Source organism: Pseudophryne corroboree, chromosome 6 (genome assembly GCF_028390025.1).
Source record: "Pseudophryne corroboree isolate aPseCor3 chromosome 6, aPseCor3.hap2, whole genome shotgun sequence".
Classification (NCBI taxonomy): domain Eukaryota; kingdom Metazoa; phylum Chordata; class Amphibia; order Anura; family Myobatrachidae; genus Pseudophryne; species Pseudophryne corroboree.
In genome coordinates this window covers 835,675,529-835,699,897 of record NC_086449.1, presented here as the reverse complement: position 1 = coordinate 835,699,897, position 24,369 = coordinate 835,675,529, and the positions used below count along the sequence as shown (strand labels likewise).

The window sequence follows — 24,369 nt, the reverse complement described above, 5'->3', positions numbered from 1 at the left end:
CCATACAGAGGGAGCACTGATCACTAATCCCTCTCTCTCCCTCCTATACCTCACCCGCTCCCTGTATTCTCTTGTGTCCTAACCCTGCATCAGGGCCTGTGAGAGCACCATACAGAGGGAACACTGATCACTAATCCCTCTCTCCCTCCTATACCTCACCCGCTCCCTGTATTCTCCTGTGTCCTAACCCTGTGTCAGGGGCCTGTGAGAGCACCATACAGAGGGAACACTGATCACTAATCCCTCTCTCTCCCTCCTGTACCTCACCCGCTCCCTGTATTCTCCTGTGTCCTAACCCTGTGTCTGGGGCCTGTGAGAGCACCATACAGAGGGAACACTGATCACTAATCCCTCTCTCTCCCTCCTATACCTCACCCGCTCCCTGTATTCTCCTGTGTCCTAACCCTGCGTCAAGGGCCTGTGAGAGCACCATACAGAGGGAACACAGATCACTAATCCCTCTCTCTCCGCCTCCTATTCCTTACCCGCTCCCTGTATTCTCCTGTGTCCTAACCCTGCGTCAGGGGCCTGTGAGAGCACCATACAGAGGGAACACTGATCACTAATCCCTCTCTCTCCACCTCCTATACCTCACCCGCTCCCTGTATTCTCCTGTGTCCTAACCCTGCGTCAGGGGCCTGTGAGAGCACCATACAGAGGGAACACTGATCACTAATCCCTCTCTCTTCACCTCCTATACCTCACCCGCTCCCTGTATTCTCCTGTGTCCTAACCCTGCGTCAGGGGCCTGTGAGAGCACCATACAGAGGGAACACAGATCACTAATCCCTCTCTCCCTGCCTCCTATACCTCACCCGCTCCCTGTTTTCTCCTGTGTCCTAACCCTGCGTCAGGGGCCTGTGAGAGCACCATACAGAGGGAACACAGATCACTAATCCCTCTCTCCGCCTCCTATACCTCACCCGCTCCCTGTATTCTCCTGTGTCCTAACCCTGCGTCAGGGGCCTGTGAGAGCACCATACAGAGGGAACACAGATCACTTATCCCTCTCTCTCCCTCCTATACCTCACCCGCTCCCTGTATTCTCCTGTGTCCTAACCCCGCGTCAGGGGCCTGTGAGAGCACCATACAGAGGGAACACAGATCACTAATCCCTCTCTCCCTGCCTCCTATTCCTTACCCGCTCCCTGTATTCTCCTGTGTCCTAACCCTGCGTCAGGGGCCTGTGAGAGCACCATACAGAGGGAACACTGATCACTAATCCCTCTCTCTCCCTCCTATACCTCACCCGCTCCCTGTATTCTCCTGTGTCCTAACCCTGCGTCAGGTGCCTGTGAGAGCACCATACAGAGGGAACACAGATCACTAATCCCTCTCTCCCTGCCTCCTATACCTGACCCGCTCCCTGTATTCTCCTGTGTCCTAACCCTGCGTCAGGGGCCTGTGAGAGCACCATACAGAGGGAACACAGATCACTAATCCATCTCTCACCCTCCTATACCTCACCCGCTCCCTGTATTCTCCTGTGTCCTAACCCTGCGTCAGGGGCCTGTGAGAGCACCATACAGAGGGAACACTGATCACTAATCCCTCTCTCTCCCTCCTATAACTCACCCGCTCCCTGTATTCTCCTGTGTCCTAACCCTGCATCAGGGGCCTTTGAGAGCACCATACAGAGGGAACACTGATCACTAATCCCTCTCTCTCCCTCCTCAGTGGCAAACGCAGGATTTTGAAGGGGGGGTTTCCAGAACTGGGCGGAGCCAAGCACGGGGGTGGGGACTGAGGTGACCCAGTATATGCTGGGTCCGTAAAACTAGTGTGTCTGTGTATATATATATATATATATATACACACACATATACATATCTACATATAATTATATATATATATATATATATATATACACACACATACAGTACACACATATATATATATATATACACACATGTATATATATCATGTGTGTGTGTGTGTGTGTGTGTGTTTATATGTATGTATATACATGTGTATATATGTATGCACATGGATATATATTGACTATAATTAAAATAAAGTAAACTTTTATTAAACACTTACAAGTGCCACCAGGAAGACAGCAAGCTGCAGAGGACACTAAGATGCAAAAGAAATAAATATATGTGCGTGTTCCCCTTTTTCCCACTCTCGTGGTGGAGAACATACACACTCGGGCGCTGACCAAATTTCTCTGTAAGATTCTATATTTCTAATTTAACTCTGAGACAGCTGCAGCTCTAAAGAAGGGACCACTTAATCCTTAAAGATTTTAACATACACCACAAAAATTATTTAAAGCGCTGCTGTCCCAGAATGAAATAAATTTATCCAAAACAAAAATAAAAATATTTAATTAAGCACTTAATACACACGGCCGGTGTTTTGTATACACAATCACATTAATAAAATCATTTATAATAAGCATGCATGCTTCAACACTTAATACCAATAATTCTACTTTCTCTTTCAATATAACTCATAAGGAAACAATTGTTGCCAATATTGTAACAGTTCCCAAACACTTTTATAGCTACATATAGCAAAGAATGTAGCTGATGATGGACAGTCTCTCCGTATGTTACTGAAATGAGACAATCACTCTCTGTCTCTGCTGAATCCTGCCAATAATTAGTCTGGTAACCAGCTGGTTTCCTTGAGTATTTATTGGGGACCCTTATAGGAATATTTAATATGACCTTGGATTGAATAGGTCCAACTGAGACAAAATCATGGATCAAAATGCAGTCCCCAGGTAAGCGCTCCAAAGTTGGCGTGGACAATTAGCGGCACACTCCCATATTGATCTCACCCACTCCAGCCGAGCAGCATTTAATGAAGAGTATCCTTCGTCCACTAGGCATCAGACTTTAAAGTGCAGAACACAGCAACACCAGATGTGTACTTCTTTATGCATTTCTCCGCCTATAATCATCATCAGCTTCATCAGAAGAATATTTTTGTGGTGCAGAGGACGCTAGATAGCCATTAATAATACTCATGCAGCTAAAAAAAATAAAAATAAAATAAAAAAATATTTTTTTTTGGTGGAGGGGGGTTTCTGGGTGCCCGGAACCCCCCCTGGGTGCGCCACTGCTCTGTATGGTGCTCTCATAGGCCCCTGACGCAGGGTTAGGACACAGGAGAATACAGGGAGCGGGTGAGGTATAGGAGGTGGAGAGAGAGGGATTTGTGATCTGTGTTCCCGCTGTTTGGTGCTCTCACAGGCCCCTGACGCAGGGTTAGGACACAGGAGAATACAGGGAGCGGGTGAGGTATAGGAGGAGAGAGAGGGATTAGTGATCAGTGTTCCCTCTGTTTGGTGCTCTCACAGGCCCCTGACGCAGGGTTAGGACACAGGAGAATACAGGGAGCGGGTCAGGTATAGGAGGGAGAGAGGGATTAGTGATCAGTGTTCCCTCTGTATGGTGCTCTCACAGGCCCCTGACGCAGGGTTAGGACACAGGAGAATACAGGGAGCGGGTGAGGTATAGGAGGTGGAGAGAGCGGGATTAGTGATCTGTGTTCCCTCTGTATGGTGCTCTCACAGGCCCCTGACGCAGGGTTAGGACACAGGAGAATACAGGGAGTGGGTGAGGTATAGGAGGGAGAGAGAGATTAGGGATCAGTGCTCCCTCTGTATGGTGCTCTCACAGGCCCCTGACGCAGGGTTAGGACACAGGAGAATACAGGGAGCGGGTGAGGTATAGGAGGCGGAGAGAGGGATTAGTGATCTGTGTTCCCTCTGTATGGTGCTCTCACAGGCCCCTGACGCAGGGTTAGGCACAGGAGAATACAGGGAGCGGGTGAGGTATAGGAGGGAGAGAGAGGGATTAGTGATCAGTGTTCCCTCTGTATGGTGCTCTCACAGGCCCCTGAGGCAGGGTTAGGACACAGGAGAATACAGGGAGCGGGTGAGGTATAGGAGCAGTGGCGCACCCAGGGGGGGGGGGGGGGGGTTCCGGGCACCCAGAAAGTAACCCCCCTCCACCAAAAAAAAATAAAAAAAAAATATTTTTTTTTAGCTGCATGAGTATTATTAATGGCTATCTAGCGTCCTCTGCACCACAAAAATATTCTTCTGATGAAGCTGCTGATGATTATAGGCGGAGAAATGCATAAAGAAGTACACATCTGGTGTTGCTGTGTTCTGCACTTTAAAGTCTGCTGCCTAGTGGACGAAGGATACTCTTCATTAAACGCTGCTCGGCTGGAGTGGGTGAGATCAATATGGGAGTGTGCCGCTAATTGTCCACGCCAACTTTGGAGCGCTTACCTGGGGACTGCATTTTGATCCATGATTTTGTCTCAGTTGGACCTATTCAATCCAAGGTCATATTAAATATTCCTATAAGGGTCCCCAATAAATACTCAAGGAAACCAGCTGGTTACCAGACTAATTATTGGCAGGATTCAGCAGAGACAGAGAGTGATTGTCTCATTTCAGTAACATACGGAGAGACTGTCCATCATAAGCTACATTCTTTGCTATATGTAGCTATAAAAGTGTTTGGGAACTGTTACAATATTGGCAACAATTGTTTCCTTATGAGTTATATTGAAAGAGAAAGTAGAATTATTGGTATTAAGTGTTGAAGCATGCATGCTTATTATAAATGATTTTATTAATGTGATTGTGTATACAAAACACCGGCCGTGTGTATTAAGTGCTTAATTAAATATTTTTATTTTTGTTTTGGATAAATTTATTTCATTCTGGGACAGCAGCGCTTGAAATAATTTTTGTGGTGTATGTTAAAATCTTTAAGGATTAAGTGGTCCCTTCTTTAGAGCTGCAGCTGTCTCAGAGTTAAATTAGAAATATAGAATCTTACAGAGAAATTTGGTCAGCGCCCGAGTGTGTATGTTCTCCACCACGAGAGTGGGAAAAAGGGGAACACGCACATATATTTATTTCTTTTGCATCTTAGTGTCCTCTGCAGCTTGCTGTCTTCCTGGTGGCACTTGCAAGTGCTTAATAAAAGTTTACTTTATTTTAATTATAGTCAATATATATCCATGTGCATACATATATACACATGTATATACATACATATAAACACACACACACATGATATATATACATGTGTGTGTGTATATATATATATATATATATATATATGTGTGTACTGTATGTGTATATATATATATATATATATATATAATTATATGTAGATATGTATATGTGTGTGTATATATATATATATATATATATATATATGTATATATACACAGACACACTAGTTTTACGGACCCAGCATATACTGGGTCACCTCAGTCCCCACCCCCGTGCTTGGCTCAGCCCAGTTCTGGAAACCCCCCCTTCAAAATCCTGCGTTTGCCACTGCAGAGGGAACACTGATCACTAATCCCTCTCTCCCTCCTATACCTCACCCGCTCCCTGTATTCTCCTGTGTCCTAACCCTGCGTCAGGGGCCTGTGAGAGCACCATACAGAGGGAACACTGATCACTAATCCCTCTCTCTCCCTCCTATACCTCACCCGCTCCCTGTATTCTCCTGTGTCCTAACCCTGCATCAGGGGTCTGTGAGAGCACCATACAGAGGGAACACTGATCACTAATCCCTCTCTCTCCCTCCTATACCTCACCCGCTCCCTGTATTCTCCTGTGTCCTAACCCTGCGTCAGGGGCCTGTGAGAGCACCATACAGAGGGAACACTGATCACTAATCCCTCTCTCTCCCTCCTATACCTCACCCGCTCCCTGTATTCTCCTGTGTCCTAACCCTGCGTCAGGGGCCTGTGAGAGCACCATACAGAGGGAACACTGATCACTAATCCCTCTCTCCTCCTATACCTCACCCGATCTCTGTATTCTCCTGTGTCCTAACCCTGCGTCAGGGGCCTGTGAGAGCACCATACAGAGCGAACACTGATCACTAATCCCTCTCTCCCTCCTATACCTCACCCGCTCCCTGTATTCTCCTGTGTCCTAACCCCGCGTCAGGGGCCTGTGAGAGCACCATACAGAGGGAACACTGATCACTAATCCCTCTCTCTCCCTCCTATACCTCACCCGCTCCCTGTATTCTCCTGTGTCCTAACCCTGCATCAGGGGTCTGTGAGAGCACCATACAGAGGGAACACTGATCACTAATCCCTCTCTCTCCCTCCTATACCTCACCCGCTCCCTGTATTCTCCTGTGTCCTAACCCTGCGTCAGGGGCCTGTGAGAGCACCATACAGAGGGAACACTGATCACTAATCCCTCTCTCTCCCTCCTATACCTCACCCGCTCCCTGTATTCTCCTGTGTCCTAACCCTGCATCAGGGGCCTGTGAGAGCACCATACAGAGGGAACACTGATCACTAATCCCTCTCTCTCCCTCCTATACCTCACCCGCTCCCTGTATTCTCCTGTGTCCTAACCCTGCGTCAGGGGCCTGTGAGAGCACCATACAGAGGGAACACTGATCACTAATCCCTCTCTCCCTGCCTCCTATACCTCACCCGCTCCCTGTATTCTCCTGTGTCCTAACCCTGCGTCAGGGGCCTGTGAGAGCACCATACAGAGGGAACACTGATCACTAATCCCTCTCTCCTCCTCCTATACCTCACCCGCTCCCTGTATTCTCCTGTGTCCTAACCCTGCGTCAGGGGCCTGTGAGAGCACCATACAGAGGGAACACTGATCACTAATCCCTCTCTCCTGCCTCCTATACCTCACCCGCTCCCTGTATTCTCCTGTGTCCTAACCCTGCGTCAGGGGCCTGTGAGAGCACCATACAGAGGGAACACTGATCACTAATCCCTCTCTCTCCCTCCTATACCTCACCCGCTCCCTGTATTCTCCTGTGTCCTAACCCTGCGTCAGGGGCCTGTGAGAGCACCATACTGAGGGAACACAGATCACTAATCCCTCTCTCTCCACCTCCTATACCTCACCCGCTCCCTGTATTCTCCTGTGTCCTAACCCTGCGTCAGGGGCCTGTGAGAGCACCATACAGAGGGAACACTGATCACTAATCCCTCTCTCCCTGCCTCCTATACCTCACCCGCTCCCTGTATTCTCCTGTGTCCTAACCCTGCGTCAGGGGCCTGTGAGAGCACCATACAGAGGGAACACTGATCACTAATCCCTCTCTCTCCGCCTCCTATACCTCACCCGCTCCCTGTATTCTCCTGTGTCCTAACCCTGCATCAGGGGCCTGTGAGAGCACCATACAGAGGGAACACTGATCACTAATCCCTCTCTCTCCCTCCTATACCTCACCCGCTCCCTGTATTCTCCTGTGCCTAACCCTGCGTCAGGGGCCTGTGAGAGCACCATACAGAGGGAACACAACACACATCACTAAACCCTCTCTCTCCTCCTATACCTCACCCGCTCCCTGTATTCTCCTGTGTCCTAACCCTGCGTCAGGGGCCTGTGAGAGCACCATACAGAGGGAACACTGATCACTAATCCCTCTCTCTCCTCCTATACCTCACCCGCTCCCTGTATTCTCCTGTGTCCTAACCCCGCGTCAGGGGCCTGTGAGAGCACCATACAGAGGGAACACTAATCACTAATCCCTCTCTCTCCTCCTATACCTCACCCGCTCCCTGTATTCTCCTGTGTCCTAACCCTGCGTCAGGGGCCTGTGAGAGCACCATACAGAGGGAACACTGATCACTAATCCCTCTCTCCTCCTCCTATACCTCACCCGCTCCCTGTATTCTCCTGTGTCCTAACCCTGCGTCAGGGGCCTGTGAGAGCACCATACAGAGGGAACACTGATCACTAATCCCTCTCTCTCCTCCTATACCTCACCCGCTCCCTGTATTCTCCTGTGTCCTATCCCTGCGTCAGGGGCCTGTGAGAGCACCATACAGAGGGAACACTGATCACTAATCCCTCTCTCTCCTCCTATACCTCACCCGCTCCCTGTATTCTCCTGTGTCCTACCCCTGCGTCAGGGGCCTGTGAGAGCACCATACAGAGGGAACGCTGATCACTAATCCCTCTCTCTCCTCCTATACCTCACCCGCTCCCTGTATTCTCCTGTGTCCTAACCCTGCTTCAGGGGCCTGTGAGAGCACCATACAGAGGGAACACAGATCACTAATCCCTCTCTCTCCTCCTATACCTCACCCGCTCCCTGTATTCTCCTGTGTCCTAACCCTGCGTCAGGGGCCTGTGAGAGCACCATACAGAGGGAACACTGATCACTAATCCCTCTCTCCTCCTCCTATACCTCACCCGCTCCCTGTATTCTCCTGTGCCTAACCCTGCGTCAGGGGCCTGTGAGAGCACCATACAGAGGGAACACAGATCACTAATCCCTCTCTCCGCCTCCTATACCTCACCCGCTCCCTGTATTCTCCTGTGTCCTAACCCTGCATCAGGGGCCTGTGAGAGCACCATACAGAGGGAACACAGATCACTAATCCCTCTCTCCGCCTCCTATACCTCACCCGCTCCCTGTATTCTCATGTGTCCTAACCCTGCGTCAGGGGCCTGTGAGAGCACCATACAGAGGGAACACTGATCACTAATCCCTCTCTCTCCTCCTATACCTCACCCGCTCCCTGTATTCTCCTGTGTCCTAACCCTGCGTCAGTGGCCTGTGAGAGCACAGTACAGAGGGAACACTGATCACTAATCCTTCTCTCCCTCCTATACCTCACCCGCTCCCGGTATTCTCCTGTGTCCTAACCCTGCGTCAGGGGCCTGTGAGAGCACCGTACAGAGGGAACACTGATCACTAATCCCTCTCTCTCCTCCTATACCTCACCCGCTCCCTGTATTCCCCTGTGTCCTAACCCTGCAACAGGGGCCTGTGAGAGCACCATACAGAGGGAACACAGATCACTAATCCCTCTCTCTCCCTCCTATACCTCACCCGCTCCCTGTATTCTCCAGTGTCCTAACCCTGCGTCAGGGGCCTGTGAGAGCACCATACAGAGGGAACACTGATCACTAATCCCTCTCTCTCCTCCTATACCTCACCCGCTCCCTGTATTCTCCTGTGTCCTAACCCTGCGTCAGGGGCCTGTGAGAGCACCATACAGAGGGAACACAGATCACTAATCCCTCTCTCCCTGCCTCCTATTCCTTACCCGCTCCCTGTATTCTCCTGTGTCCTAACCCTGCGTCAGGGGCCTGTGAGAGCACCATACAGATGGAACACTGATCACTAATCCCTCTCTCTCCGCCTCCTATACCTCACCCGCTCCCTGTATTCTCCTGTGTCCTAACCCTGCATCAGGGGCCTGTGAGAGCACCATACAGAGGGAACACTGATCACTAATCCCTCTCTCTCCGCCTCCTATACCTCACCCGCTCCCTGTATTCTCCTGTGTCCTAACCCTGCGTCAGGGGCCTGTGAGAGCACTCTACAGAGGGAACACAGAATCCCCAAATCCCTCTCTCCGCCTCCTATACCTCACCCGCTCCCTGTTTTCTCTTATTATTTATTTATTTATTAACAGTTTCTTATAAAGCGCAGCAAATTCCGTTGCGCTTTGGAAATAACAATAACAAACTGGGCGATAACAAACAGTCATAGAGGTAGGAAGGCCCTGCTCGCAAGCTGACACTCTATAGGGAAATAGGCATGGATACACAAGGATAGGAGCTATCTATTGCATAATGGACCACCAGATTGCAAAGGTTCTTGGTGGGCTTTATGATATAGTCCGGGGTCGAGAGGAAGGATGAGAAGACATTTGAGGATATGTGTGGACTGTAAAGAGTGGATGCAATTTGATAGGAAAGTTTGTGAAGGTTATGTGGGCGGTTCTGGAATTTGATAAACTGCCTAAAGAGGTGAGTTTTCAGGGAACGCTTAAAGGTTTGGAGACTAGAGGAGAGTCTTATTGTGCGTGGGAGGGCATTCCACAGAGTGGGTGCAGCCCGATGAAAGTCCTGCAGTCGTGAGTGGGAGCGAGTAATGAGTGTGGATGAGAGACGCAGGTCTTGTGAAAAGCGAAGAGGTCGGGTTGGGAGATATTTTGTGATAAGCGAAGTGATGTACGTTGGTGTAGTTTGGTTAATGGCCTTGTGTGTGAGTAAAAGTATTTCATATTGAATGCGGTAGAGTACAGGTAACCAATGGAGGGACTGACAGAGCGGATCAGCAGACGATGAACGTCTAGCGAGGAAGATTAGCCTCGCAGCTGCATTCAGAATGGATTGTAGTGGTGAGAGTCTTGTTTTGGGAAGACTGGTTATGAGACTATTAGAAAAATCAATGCGGGAGATAATGAGAGCGTGGATTAGAGTTTTAGCAGTGTCTTGTGTAAGGTATGGTCGTATTTTGGATATGTTTTTTAGATGCATGTAACATGATCTTGAGACAGATTGAATGTGGGGAACAAAGGACAGATCACAGTCAAGGATGACACCTAGGCAGCGAGCTTGTGGGGTAGGGTAGATAGTCGAGTTTTCAACAGTGATAGAGATATAAGGTTGGTACCTACTATTGGCCGGTGGAAATATAATTAATTCTGTTTTGGAAATATTAAGTTTGAGGTGGCGAGATGTCATCCAGGATGAGATGGCAGAAAGGCATTCAGTGACACGGCCCAATACAGATAGGGACAAGTCAGGGGAGGATAGGTAGATTTGAGTATCATCTGCGTACAGATGGTACTGAAAACCAAAAGAGCTGATTAGTTTACCAAGAGATGTGGTATAGATAGAGAAAAGCAGAGGACCTAAGACTGAGCCTTGCGGTACTCCAACTGAACGAGGTAGCGAAGAGGAGGTGGAATCAGAGAAGTGAACACTGAAGGAGCGAAAAGATAGGTAGAATAGGAACCAAGAAAGGGCTGTGTCTTTAAGACCTAGGGATTGTAGTGTCTGTATGAGAAGAGAGTGGTCAACAGTGTCAAATGCAGCAGATAGATCTAGAAGAATAAGTAGTGAGTAATGGCCTTTAGACTTCATAGTGACCAAATCATTAACCACTTTAGTCAGTGCTGTCTCTGTAGAATGTTGGGAACGGAAGCCTGACTGAAGTGGGTCCAACAAAGTGTATGAGTTAAGAAAGTGTGTGAGTCGAGTGTAGGCAGGTCTCTCAAGTAGCTTAGAGAGACAAGGGAGCTGAGAGACAGGGCGGTAGTTTGAGAAAGAGTTTGGGGCAGAATTGTGTTTTTTCAGAATGGGAGTAATCACTGCATGCTTGAAGAGTGAAGGAAAGATACCAGTAGAGAGAGAGAGATTACAGATGTTAGTTAAGGTAGGGATGAGCACCAGAGACAGAGCTTTACTTATTTGTGGGGGTAAAGGATGAAGAGGAGAGGTAGTAGAGAAGCAGGATGAGAAGAGTGATGATACTTCATCTTCATTTGTGGGATCAAATGATGAGAGAGAGTACCAGAGGGTTCAGGTAAAGAACAGAGCAGGTCACTGGCTGCTGAAGAGCATACCATTTCATCTCGGATCTTATCAATCTTCTCCTTGAAGATTGACGGCAGATGATGATACAAGTATTTCTAGGAGCTACCTGGGTGTTACTGCAACTTGCTGCATGCGAGAGAAGCCGGCAGTGGGGGTCATTCCGAGTTGATCGCTCGCTAGCTGTTTTTAGCAGCCATGAAAACGCATAGTCGCCGCCTACAGGGGGAGTGTATTTTCGCTGTGCAAGTGTGCGATCGCATGTGCAGCCGAGCGGTACAAACAGATTTTGTGCAATCTCTGCGCAGCCCAGGACTTACTCAGCCGCTGCGATCAATCACCCTGTCCGGTCCTGGAAATTGCCGTCAGTCACCCGCCCTGCAAACGCTTGGACACGCCTACGTTTTCCCAACCACTCCCAAAAATTGGTCAGTTGCCACCCACAAACGCCTTCTTCCTGTCAATCTCCTTGCGATCGGCTGTGCGAATGGATTCTTTGCTTAATCCATCGCACAGCAACGATCCGCTCTGTACCCGTACGACGCGCCTGCGCATTGCGGTGCATACGCATGCTCAGTAGTGACCTGATCGCTGCACTGCGAAAAACGGCAGCGTGCGAACAGGTCGGAATGACCCCCAGTGTCGCCTCTGTGCATTTAGCCGCCATTACTTCCTGTTCACAGTGGTCTTGGTGAAATGGAGGCTTATGTTAGCATGCGCAGCCCCCGTCACCACAACTGATGTTCTATATTCCACATGTACTTCAATGAACACCCGTTCTAATTTCCCACCGACATGTACAGCAAGGGATGCAGCTACGATAAGCCCAGACTGCAAGACGCACCCGGAGCAGGAAGTTCAGCCTGGACAAGGCCTCCAGGAACAAGTCCGCCCCTTTGTTAGAATATTCGTACCGACCAGCAATGAAGAAAAATAGCGTCTTCTCCAGGTTAAAGTCGAGGTGTCTAAATGGAGAGATGATAGAAGAATATAATTACACAGCAATGGATATATGCTACCAAATATGAAGACGCACTTTCCATAGTTATTATAGAGTCACCGGTCTCACTGGAGGCAGCCATCTTGTGGGTGGAAATAACGTACTGATGGCCATCGACAATGCCATTGCCACTGATGCTTGATGGGTTTGTAACTGATGGTGGAGATCCGATGGTTCTCCGTCGCCGATGGCGGCCACTCAGTGATGTGTTTTTTTTTTCTTTTCACTGAACTCAGCCCCACCCCAATGCATCACTAAGCCCTGCTCCCTTACCTGATAGGCCTGCTGTGCCCCGCCCTGATGAACAGCTAAGCCCTCCTCCCTTACCTGATAGGCCTGCTGTGCCCCGCCCTGATGCACCACTAAGCCCTGCTCCCTTACCTGATAGGCCTGCTGTGCCCCGCCCTGATGAACAGCTAAGCCCTCCTCCCTTACCTGATAGGCCTGCTGTGCCCCGCCCTGATGCACCACTAAGCCCTGCTCCCTTACCTGATAGGCCTGCTGTGCCCCGCCCTGATGCACCACTAAGCCCTCCTCCCTTACCTGATAGGCCTGCTGTGCCCCGCCCTGATGCACCACTAAGCCCTGCTCCCTTAGCTGATAGGCCTTCTGTGCCCCGCCCTGATGAACAGCTAAGCCCTCCTCCCTTACCTGATAGGCCTGCTGTGCCCCGCCCTGATGAACAGCTAAGCCCTCCTCCCTTACCTGATAGGCCTGTTGTGCCCCGCCCTGATGCACCGCTAAGCCCTCCACCCTCACCTGATAGGCCTGTTGTGCCCCGCTTTGATGCACCACTAAGCCCTCCTCCCTTACCTGATAGGCCTGCTGTGCCCCACCCTTGATGCACCGCTAAGCCCTCCTCCCTTACCTGATAGGCCTGCTGTGCCCCGATGCACCGCTAAGTCCTCCTCCCTTACCTGATAGGCCTGCTGTGCCCCGCCCCGTTGCACCGCTAAGCCCTGCTCCTTCACCTGATAGGCCTGCTGTGCAAACCAATAATGGCTCTGAATCGATTGTTTCAAGCCATCGATGTTAAACTCCAATGACACAATATGGTAGACCACAGATGGTAAGCCATTCGATGGCCATCTCTAAAATAACAGTCATGGTAATGCAGTTTATCAATTCACTAGTAACTGGTGACATTACTGAGGCATGAGGCACCTGCACACTGAGGGCCTGATTCTGTGTCTCATGCAATGCCCGAGTGGTCACAGCTGCATGGTACGTGCTTGCATTAGGCCTGATTCAGGTCTGGTCACAACACAATGAGGGAAATCACGCAATGTACCGATGTGCGGAACACTGCGCATGTGCAGTACCGGTCCCGCGTCCTCTCATGCAGTGAGGCTGCCGACGCCAGGTGATTGACAGTCTGCAGCCATTTGGGGGCGAGGAGGGGGCGGCGATGGTCCCTGTTTCACAAAACTGAGGCGTGTCACCTCCACTTCCTGATCATACATGTAGGTATATGAGGCGTGTCATATACCTGTGTGTCACCTCCACTTCCTGATCATACATGTAGGTATATGAGGCGTGTCATATACCTGTGTGTCACCTCCACTTCGTGGTCATACATGTAGGTATATGAGGCGTGTCATATACCTGTGTGTCACCTCCACTTCCTGATCATACATGTAGGTATATGAGGCGTGTCATATACCTGTGTGTCACCTCCACTTCCTGATCATACATGTAGGTATATGAGGCGTGTCATATACCTGTGTGTCACCTCCACTTCCTGATCATACATGTAGGTATATGAGGCGTGTCATATACCTGTGTGTCACCTCCACTTCCTGATCATACATGTAGGTATATGAGGCGTGTCATATACCTGTGTGTCACCTCCACTTCCTGATCATACATGTAGGTATATGAGGCGTGTCATATACCTGTGTGTCACCTCCACTTCGTGGTCATACATGTAGGTATATGAGGCGTGTCATGTACCTGTGTGTCACCTCCACTTCCTGATCATACATGTAGGTATATGAGGCGTGTCATATACCTGTGTGTCACCTCCACTTCCTGATCATACATGTAGGTATATGAGGCGTGTCATATACCTGTGTGTCACCTCCACTTCCTGATCATACATGTAGGTATATGAGGCGTGGCATATACCTGTGTGTCACCTCCACTTCCTGATCATACATGTAGGTATATGAGGCGTGTCATATACCTGTGTGTCACCTCCACTTCCTGACCATACATGTAGGTATATGAGGCGTGGCATATACCTGTGTGTCACCTCCACTTCCTGATCATACATGTAGGTATATGAGGCGTGGCATATACCTGTGTGTCACCTCCACTTCCTGATCATACATGTAGGTATATGAGGCGTGTCATATACCTGTGTGTCACCTCCACTTCCTGATCATACATGTAGGTATATGAGGCGTGTCATATACCTGTGTGTCACCTCCACTTCCTGATCATACATGTAGGTATATGAGGCGTGTCATATACCTGTGTGTCACCTCCACTTCCTGATCATACATGTAGGTAAATGAGACATGTCATATACCTGTGTGTCACCTCCACTTCCTGATCATACATGTAGGTAAATGAGACGTGTCATATACCTGTGTGTCACCTCCACTTCCTGATCATACATGTAGGTAAATGAGGCGTGTCATATACCTGTGTGTCACCTCCACTTCCTGATCATACATGTAGGTAAATGAGGCGTGTCATATACCTGTGTGTCACCTCCACTTCCTGATCATACATGTAGGTAAATGAGGCGTGTCATCTCTGTTTTGTGAGAGTGCCGAGGCCGAAGTCAGAAGACGGAGATTTCCTGGCCTCAGGGTTACGCAGCCGGCTGATGGCGTCGCAGGTGATGCTCGGACACAGCGCTGGATCACACATGTAGGCAGGAGGCGTCTACTTATCCCACACGCCTCTTGCCGCATTTAATTACCCCATATGTAAGAATCACACCAACCACATCTTAAACAGGCCCAGTGTGCCTGGGACTCAGCGCTCAGCTGCTTCCTGGTCCGAGTGGCCCTGATACCCCGCTGTGACATCATGACATCACATGTACAGGGGGCGAGGCTGGCACAGGGTGTATTATCGCCTGGCCCATACCCCGCTGTGACATCATGACATCACATGTACAGGGGGCGAGGCTGGCACAGGGTGTATCATCGCCTGGCCCATACCCCGCTGTGACATCATGACATCACATGTACAGGGGGCGAGGCTGGCACAGGGTGTATCATCGCCTGGCCCATACCCCGCTGTGACATCATGACATCACATGTACAGGGGGCGGGGCTGGCACAGGGTGTATTATCGCCTGGCCCATACCCCGCTGTGACATCATGACATCACATGTACAGGGGGCGGGGCTGGCACAGGGTGTATTATCGCCTGGCCCATACCCCGCTGTGACATCATGACATCACATGTACAGGGGGCGAGGCTGGCACAGGGTGTATCATCGCCTGGCCCATACCCCGCTGTGACATCATGACATCACATGTACAGGGGGCGAGGCTGGCACAGGGTGTATCATCGCCTGGCCCATACCCCGCTGTGACATCATGACATCACATGTACAGGGGGCGGGGCTGGCACAGGGTGTATTATCGCCTGGCCCATACCCCGCTGTGACATCATGACATCACATGTACAGGGGGCGGGGCTGGCACAGGGTGTATTATCGCCTGGCCCATACCCCGCTGTGACATCATGACATCACATGTACAGGGGGCGGGGCTGGCACAGGGTGTATTATCGCCTGGCCCATACCCCGCTGTGACATCATGACATCACATGTACAGGGGGCGAGGCTGGCACAGGGTGTATCATCGCCTGGCCCATACCCCGCTGTGACATCATGACATCACATGTAGAGGGGGCGGGGCTAGCACAGGGTGTATTATCGCCTGGCCCATACCCCGCTGTGACATCATGACGTAACATGTTCAGGGGGCGGGGCTGACACAGGGTGTATTATCGCCTGGCCCTGATCCTCCGCTGTGACATCATGACATCACATGTACAGGGGGCGGGGCTGACACAGGGCGTTCTATCGCCTGGCCCATACCCCGCTGTGACATCATGACATCACATGTACAGGGGGCGGGGCTGACACAGGGCGTTCTATCGCCTGGCCCTGATCCTCCGCTGTGACATCATGACATCACATGTACAGGGGGCGGGGCTGGCACAGGGCGTATTATCGCCTGGCCCTGATCCTCCGCTGTGACATCATGATGTAACATGTTCAGGGGGCGGGGCTGACACAGGGCGTTCTATCGCCTGGCCCTGATACCCCGCTGTGACATCATGACATCACATGAACAGGGGGCGGGGCTGACACAGGGCGTATTATCGCCTGGCCCTGATCCTCCGCTGTGACATCATGATGTAACATGTTCAGGGGGCGGGGCTGACACAGGGCGTTCTATCGCCTGGCCCTGATACCCCGCTGTGACATCATGACATCACATGAACAGGGGGCGGGGCTGACACAGGGCGTATTATCACCTGGCCCCCTCCGCTGTGACATCATGATGTAACATGTTCAGGGGGCGGGGCTGGCACTGGGCGTATTATCGCCTGGCCCTGATCCTCCGCTGTGACATCATGACGTAACATGTTCAGGGGGCGGGGCTGACACAGGGCGTATTATCGCCCGGCTACGGCCCTGGGTATAATTACAGATGACCTGTATATGGGATGTTTTGCTATATAATTATCAGCATTAGATACCCGTAGAAGTGGCCACGAATGAATTCCTCGATCCGCGCCTTGTACATGGCGTGCAGGTTCTGAAACTCGTGCATTGCGGAGAACTTCTTTATATTTAAGCCGTTGGGAGTGATCACATCTGGAAGAAATGAGAATATTACAGCTGGGATTATTAGATACTTGTACACTACATTGTGATCCACTGTGGTCACCGATTCTTAGGTTCAGGGTCTATGTACTAAGCCTTGGCGAGAGATAAAGTACCAGCCAATCAGCTCCTAACTGTCATTTCTCAAACACAGCCTGTGACATGGCAGCTAGGAGCCGATTGGCTGGTGCTTCATGTCAAACCACTGCATCTCTCTCCGAGGCTAAGGGGGGGTCATTCCGAACTGATCGTAGCCAGGCACAGAGACATGCGGGGGGACACCAAGCACAGGGCTAGTCCGCCACAGTTTTTGCGCGCTGGCCGGGAGATAGTCGTCGCTGCCTGGGCCGCAGCGGCTGCATGTGACGTCACGCAGCCGCTGCGGCCCGCCCCCCCCCCGAATGGCATGGCCGGACCACACCCACAAAACGGCGGCCAAATGCCGCCATTCCGCCCCCTCCCGCCCAGTGAACGCCTCTGTCTGTCAATCAGGCAGAGGTGATCACTAGGCATGACAGCCGTCGGCTGTCAGCCATGCGCCGGCACACTGCGGCGCCGGTGCATGCGCACTTCTGACCTGATCGCTGCGCTGCGGAGAACGGCAGCGTGCAGTCAGGTCAGAATGACCCCTTAGTACATAGAGCCCTCAGTATGATATAATAACGGAAGCTCAGCATTTGCAGCAATAGTCTCACCCGCTTTCCTTTTCAGCATGTGCTCAGCCTCGATGCCGGTGATCTGGGAGACGGTGGTGAAGACGTGGGCGCAGTGGACGGCTGCTCGCTCCATGCAGTAGCGGTGATATATCTGGCGCTCTCCGGCCTCTTTGTCTATGTCAAACTTAGTGACAAACACAAACACAATGTCTGAGGGAGACGCCATGTTATCCTAACACACCTGACAATTTCCCTGACAACGCGGGAGAGAGATAAAGTGCCAGGCAATCAGCTGCTAACTGCCGGGGTACAGGCTGTGTTTGAAAAGTGACAGTTTAGAGCTGATCAGTACTGTATCTCTCTCTCCATGCCTTGATACATCTCTCCTAATATTACAAATCCATTCACTATTGTGCCAGATGCCTCTGACCTCTGTGATAAAAAAAAATATTAAAGTAAAAATAAGGCCCAGATTTATCAAGCCTTGGAGAGTGATAAATTGCACGGTGGTAAAGTACCAACCAAACGTAGACACGGAAGATTCTTTCCCTGACAGAAGTCCTTTGTTGTCTTTGTGTGTGAGCTGCCATGTAATACTACGCTCCGGCCCCCGCCGGATGACATTTGCAGGATAGTAATACCGGGAATGACGGTCAGGGCCGCTCAGACGTCTGCCGGACATTTCCTTATTTGTTAAATAACTTTCTGACAAACGCTAACATTTTCTGGGCGCTCAGATGTCCTAATGAGGGGCTTCCATGGCTGGGGAAAGGTCAGCGGAGCCCAAAGGCCACTGGTGCAGCGCGTGGGATGACTGGGGCTGCGTGAGTGACGGGGATCATTGAGACGCCGCGAAGGTCAGACAGCCCATTTGCCTAACCAGCAGACTTTCCAATATTTAACCTTTAAAGGGCGAGAGAGCACAAAGGGCACGATACGACTTGTTTCTTCTCAGATCTAATACAGAGAGTAAGACATCGCAGGTCGCCCACCCCCAGACGTCAGGGGCCTAATCCAGTTTATTGTATCTGACAGACGCTATGCCTGGCAATTTACTAAAGCTTCTAAAACAGAGAATTGGTGATGTTGCCCTAAGCAGCCAATCAGACGCTGCCTACAGGACCAGCCGTCACTTACAAAAGGAACGTGAATTATCCTCTGTATTATGAATAGCATCTTATTTACACACTGCAGACATTGTAACCACGATTATTAGGATTGCGCACCTCCTATTTCTATTTATACAGTACAGGCGGAATGAAGTAGGGCTTATCACTATATTTATTTATAAGGCGCCACAAATTCCGCAGCGCCATAAATACTCCAGAAAATGGATAGTTACGAATTGGCGGGGGAAGAGGTATGTGGCGTTGGCCAGGGGTGTTACCGCACTTCACACGTTTGGTTCAGAACTCACACCTGGTGAATATAGGGCCTAATTTGGTGTTGATCACAAAAGCAAAATCTTTCTCTAATTGGCAAAAATAAGATTTTAAACCTACCGGTAAATCTTTTTCTCCTAGTCCGTAGAGGATGCTGGGGACTCCGTAAGGACCATGGGGTATAGACGGGCTCTGCAGGAGACATGGGCACTATAAAGAACTTTAGAATGGGTGTGCACCGGCTCCTCCCTCTATGCCCCTCCTCCAGACCTCAGAGAAACTGTGCCCAGAGGAGAGGGACAATGGCCCTCATTCCGAGTTGTTCGCTCGTTATTTTCTTTCGCTACGGAGCGATTAGTCGCAAACTGTGCATGCGCAATGTTCGCAGTGCGCCTGCGCCAAGTAAATTAGCACAAAAGTTTGGTATTAAACTCATGGCCTAACGAGGATTTTTCATCGTTCTGGTGATCGGAGTGTGATTGACAGGAAGTGGGTGTTTCTGGGCGGAAACTGGCCGTTTTATGGGAGTGTGCGAAAAAACGCTGGCGTTTCTGGGAAAAACGCGGGAGTGTCTGAAGAAACGGGGGAGTGTCTGGGCGAACGCAGGGTGTGTTTGTGACGTCAAACCAAGAACGAAACTGACTGAACTGATCGCAGTGTAGGAGTAAGTCTGGAGCTACTCAGAAACTGCTAAGAATTTTCTATTCGCAATTCTGCTAATCTTTCGTTCGCAATTCTGCTATGCTAAGATACATCCCAGTAGGCGGCGGCTTAGCTTGTGCAATGCTGCTAAAAGCAGCTAGCGAGCGAACAACTCGGAATGAGGGCCAATATGAGGAAAGGATTTTGTTAATCTAAGGGCAAGATTCATACCAGCCCACACAATCCACACCGTATAACCTGGAATATACGCAACCAGTTAACAGTATGAATAAAAACCAGTATCAGCTAAAGACTGATCACAACTGTAACATAACCCTTATGTAAGCAACAACTATATACAAGCCTTGCAGATTTTGTCCGCACTGGGACGGGCGCCCAGCATCCTCTACGGACTAGGAGAAAAAGATTTACCGGTAGGTTTAAAATCTTATTTTCTCGTACGTCCTAGAGGATGCTGGGGACTCCATAAGGACCATGGGGTTTATACCAAAGCTCCAGACCGGGCGGGAGAGTGCGGACGACTCTGCAGCACCGACTGAGCAAACACAAGGTCCTCATCAGCCGGGGTATCAAACTTATAGAACTTTGCAAAACTGTTTGAACCTGACCAGGTAGCTGCTCGGCAAAGTTGTAAAGCCGAGACGCCTCTGGCAGCCGCCCAAGAAGAGGCCACCTTCCTAGTGGAGTGGGCCTTTACTGAATTTGTTAACGGCAATCCAGACGTAGAATGAGCCTGCTGAATCGTGTTACAGATCCAGCAAACAATAGTCTGCTTCGAAGCAGGAGCGCCAACCTTGTTGGCTGCATACAGGACAAACAGTGCTTCTGTTTTCCTAACTCGAGCCGTTCTGGCTACATAGATTTTTAAGGCCCTGACTACACCCAGGGACTTGGAATCCTCCAAGTCACTCGTAGCCACCGGTACCACAATAGGTTGGTTCATATGAAATGAAGAAACCACCTGAGGCAAAAATTGAGGCAGAGTTCTCAACTCTGCTCTATCCACATGGAAGGTCAAATAGGGGCTCTTGTGAGACAAGGCTGCCAATTCGGACACCCGCCTTGCAGATGCCAAGGCCAACAACATGACCACCTTCCAAGTGAGAAATTTCAATTCAACCGTTTGAAGAGGCTCAAACCAGTGAGACTTCAGGAACCGTAACACCACGTTAAGGTCCCAGGGTGCCACTGGGGGCACAAAAGGAGGCTGGATGTGCAGCACTCCCTTTACAAAAGTCTGGACTTCTGGGAGAGAAGCCAATTCCCTCTGAAAGAAAATAGATAGGGCCGAAATCTGTACCTTAAAGGAGCCTAATTTTAGGCACATATCCACTCCTGTCTGTAGAAAGTGGAGAAAACGGCCCAGATAGAAATCTTCCATAGGAGCATTCTTGGCTTCACACCAAAAAACATATTACCTCCAGATACGGTGATAATGTTTTGCTGTCACCTCCTTCCTAGCCTTTATCAGAGTAGGGATGACCTCCTCCGGAATACCTTTCCCAGCTAGGATTCGGTGTTCAACCGCCATGCCGTCAAACGTAACCGCGGTAAGTCTTGGAACACGCAGGGCCCCTGTTGTAACAGGTGCTTCCTGAGAGGAAGAGGCCATGGATCTTCTGTGAACATCTCCTGAAGATCTGAATACCAGGCCCTTCGAGGCCAATCTGGAACAATGAGGATTGTTCTCACTCTTTTTTGTCTTATGATTCTCAATATTTTTGAGATGAGAGGAAGAGGGGGGAACACATAGACCGACCGAAACACCCAAGGTCTCACCAGGGCATCCACCGCTACTGCCTGAGAGTCCCTTGACCTGGCACAATACATCCGAAGCTTCTTGTTGAGGCGTGAGGCCATCATGTCTATGTGAGGAATTCCCCAAAGACTTGTTATCTCTGTAAAAACGGACTTGTTATCTCTGTAAAAACGTCTTGATGAAGTCCCCATTCTCCTGGATGGAGATCATGTCTGCTGAGGAAGTCTGCTTCCCAGTTGTCCACTCCCGGAATGAAGACTGCTGACAGAGCGCTTACGTGATTTTCCGCCCAGCAAAGAATCCTGGTGGCTTCCCCCATTGCCATTCTGCTCCTTTTCCCGCCTTGGCGGTTTACATGAGCCACGGCTGTGACGTTGCCTGATTGAATCAGAACCGGTAGGTCGCGAAGAAGATTGTCCGCTTGTCGTAGGCCATTGTATATGGCCCTTAATTCCAGTACGTTGATGTGTAGACAAGCCTCCTGGCTTGACCATAGGCCCTGAAAACTTCTCCCCTGTGTGACTGCTCCCCATCCTCGGAGGCTCGCGTCCGTGGTCACCAGAACCCAGTCTTGAATGCCGAACCTGCGACCCTCTAGAAGGTGAGCACTTTGCAGCCACCACAGGAGAGACACCCTGGCCCGAGGGGACAGGCTTATCTTCTGATGTATTAGTAGATGGGACCCTGACCACTTGTCCAGGAGGTCCCACTGAAACGTCCTTGCATGAAAACTGGCGAAGGGGATGGCCTCGTAGGCTGCCACCATTTTCCCCAGAACTCGAGTGCATTGATGAACCGACACCCTTTTTGATTTTAGCAAGTCTCTGACCATGTTCTGGATGTCCTGGGCTTTTTCCCTCAGGATAAAAACCCTCTTCTGTTCCGTGTCCAGAATCATGCCTAGTCCAAGTATGGGATAATTGTGACTCCCTGCTTGCGTAGGAGCACCATCATCTCCGCCACCACCTTAGTGAAAATCCTAGGGGGCGTGAAAAGCCCAAACGGCAACGTCTGAAACTGGTAATGACAGTCCCGTACAGCGTATCTCAGGTACGCCTGATGAGGAGGATATATGGGGACATGAAGGTATGCATCCTTTATGTCGATTGACACCATGAAATCCCCCCCTTACAGACTGGAGATCACAGCCCGGAGCGATTCCATCTTGAATTTGAACTTTTTCAAGTACAGGTTTAGGGATTTTAGATTTAAAATGGGTCTGACCGAACCATCCGGCTTCGGGACCACGAACAGGGTCGAATAGTACCCTTTCCCCTGTTGAACTAGGGGAACCTTGACAACCACTTGCTGTTGATACAGCTTTTGAATTGCAGTTAACACTACTTCCCTCTATGGGGGAGAAGCTGGCAAGGCCGACTTGAAAAATCGGCGAGGGGGCACCTCTTCGAATTCCAGTTTGTAGCCTTGGGATACAATATCCATCGCCCAAGGATCCACGTCTGACAGAACCCAGACGTGGCTGAAGAGTCGAAGACGTGCCACCACTAGTGTGGACTCTCTCAGTGGAGTCCCAGCGTCATGCGGTGGATTTAGCAGAAGCCGGGGAGGACTTCTGCTCCTGGGAACTAGCCGGAGCAGGTGCTCTCTTTCCTCTACCCTTAGCTCTGGCGAGGAAAGATGAGCACCGACCTCTTCTGGACTTATGCGACCGAAAGGACTGCATCTGATATTGTGGAGTTTTCTTTTGCTGCGTGGGAACAAAAGGCAAAAAGGTAGATTTACCCGCGGTAGCTGTGGCAACCAGGTCCGCGAGACCTTCCCCAAATAAAACTTCACCTTTTTATGGCAAAACCTCCATATGCTTCTTTGGGTCGGCATCACCCGTCCATTGGCGGGTCCACAGGGCTCGCCTAGCAGAAATCGCCATGGCGTTGGCTCTCGAACCCAGCAGCCCAACGTCTCTTTGAGCGTCCCTCATATATAAGACTGCGTCTTTAATGTGGCCTAAGGTCAATAAAATGGTATCCCTATCTAGGGTATCAAGGTCATCTGACAAGGTATCTGTCCAGGCTGCAACTACACTACACACCCATGCCGATGCTATTGCCAGTCTGAGCAAAGCACCTGTATGCGCATAAATAGACTTTAAAGTAGTTTCCTGTCTGCGATCAGCAGGATCCTTGAGGGCTGCCGTGTCTGGAGACGGTAGCGCCACCTTCTTGGACAGGCGTGTTAAGGCCTTGTCCACCCTCGGTGAGGATTCCCAACGTACCCTGTCCTGTGCAGGGAAAGGATTCGCCATAAGAATTCTCTTGGGAATCTGCATTTTTTTATCTGGAGTTTACCAAGCTTTTTCAAATAACTCGTTAAGCTCATGGGATGTGGGAAAGGTTACCTCAGGTTTCTTTTCCTTATACATGCGCACCCTCGTGTCAGGGACCGAGGGGTCATCTGTGATATGCAAAACATCTTTTATTGCAACAATCATATAACGAATACTTTTTGCCACCCTAGGGTGTAACCTCGCTTCATCGTAGTCGACACTGGAGTCAGAGTCCGTGTCGGTATCAGTGTCTGCTATTTGGAATAGGGGACGTTTTTGAGACCCAGAAGGGCCCGGTGACCCAGCCGAAGCTGTGCATTGACTCCCTGCTTTTTCCCTGGACTCTGCTTTGTCCAATCTCTTATGTAATAAGGTCACATTTGCATTTAAAACATTCCACATGTCCATCCAATCATGAGTCGGCGTTGCCGATGGAGACACCAC

At 50.2% G+C, this 24,369-nt stretch overlaps 1 protein-coding gene across 1 annotated transcript in view; it reads right to left on the bottom strand.

The window, feature by feature from the left end:
* GYS2 (glycogen synthase 2) overlaps positions 1–24,369 on the bottom strand; it is a 109,559-nt gene that overhangs the window by 47,336 nt on the left and 37,854 nt on the right. The window contains exons 5-7 of the mRNA XM_063929398.1: positions 17,877–18,021; positions 17,055–17,172; positions 12,165–12,285 (exon numbers count right to left, since the gene is read on the bottom strand). Of these exons, the coding sequence (XP_063785468.1) occupies positions 12,165–12,285; positions 17,055–17,172; positions 17,877–18,021 (384 nt within the window). The remainder of the gene's footprint in view (positions 1–12,164; positions 12,286–17,054; positions 17,173–17,876; positions 18,022–24,369) is intronic.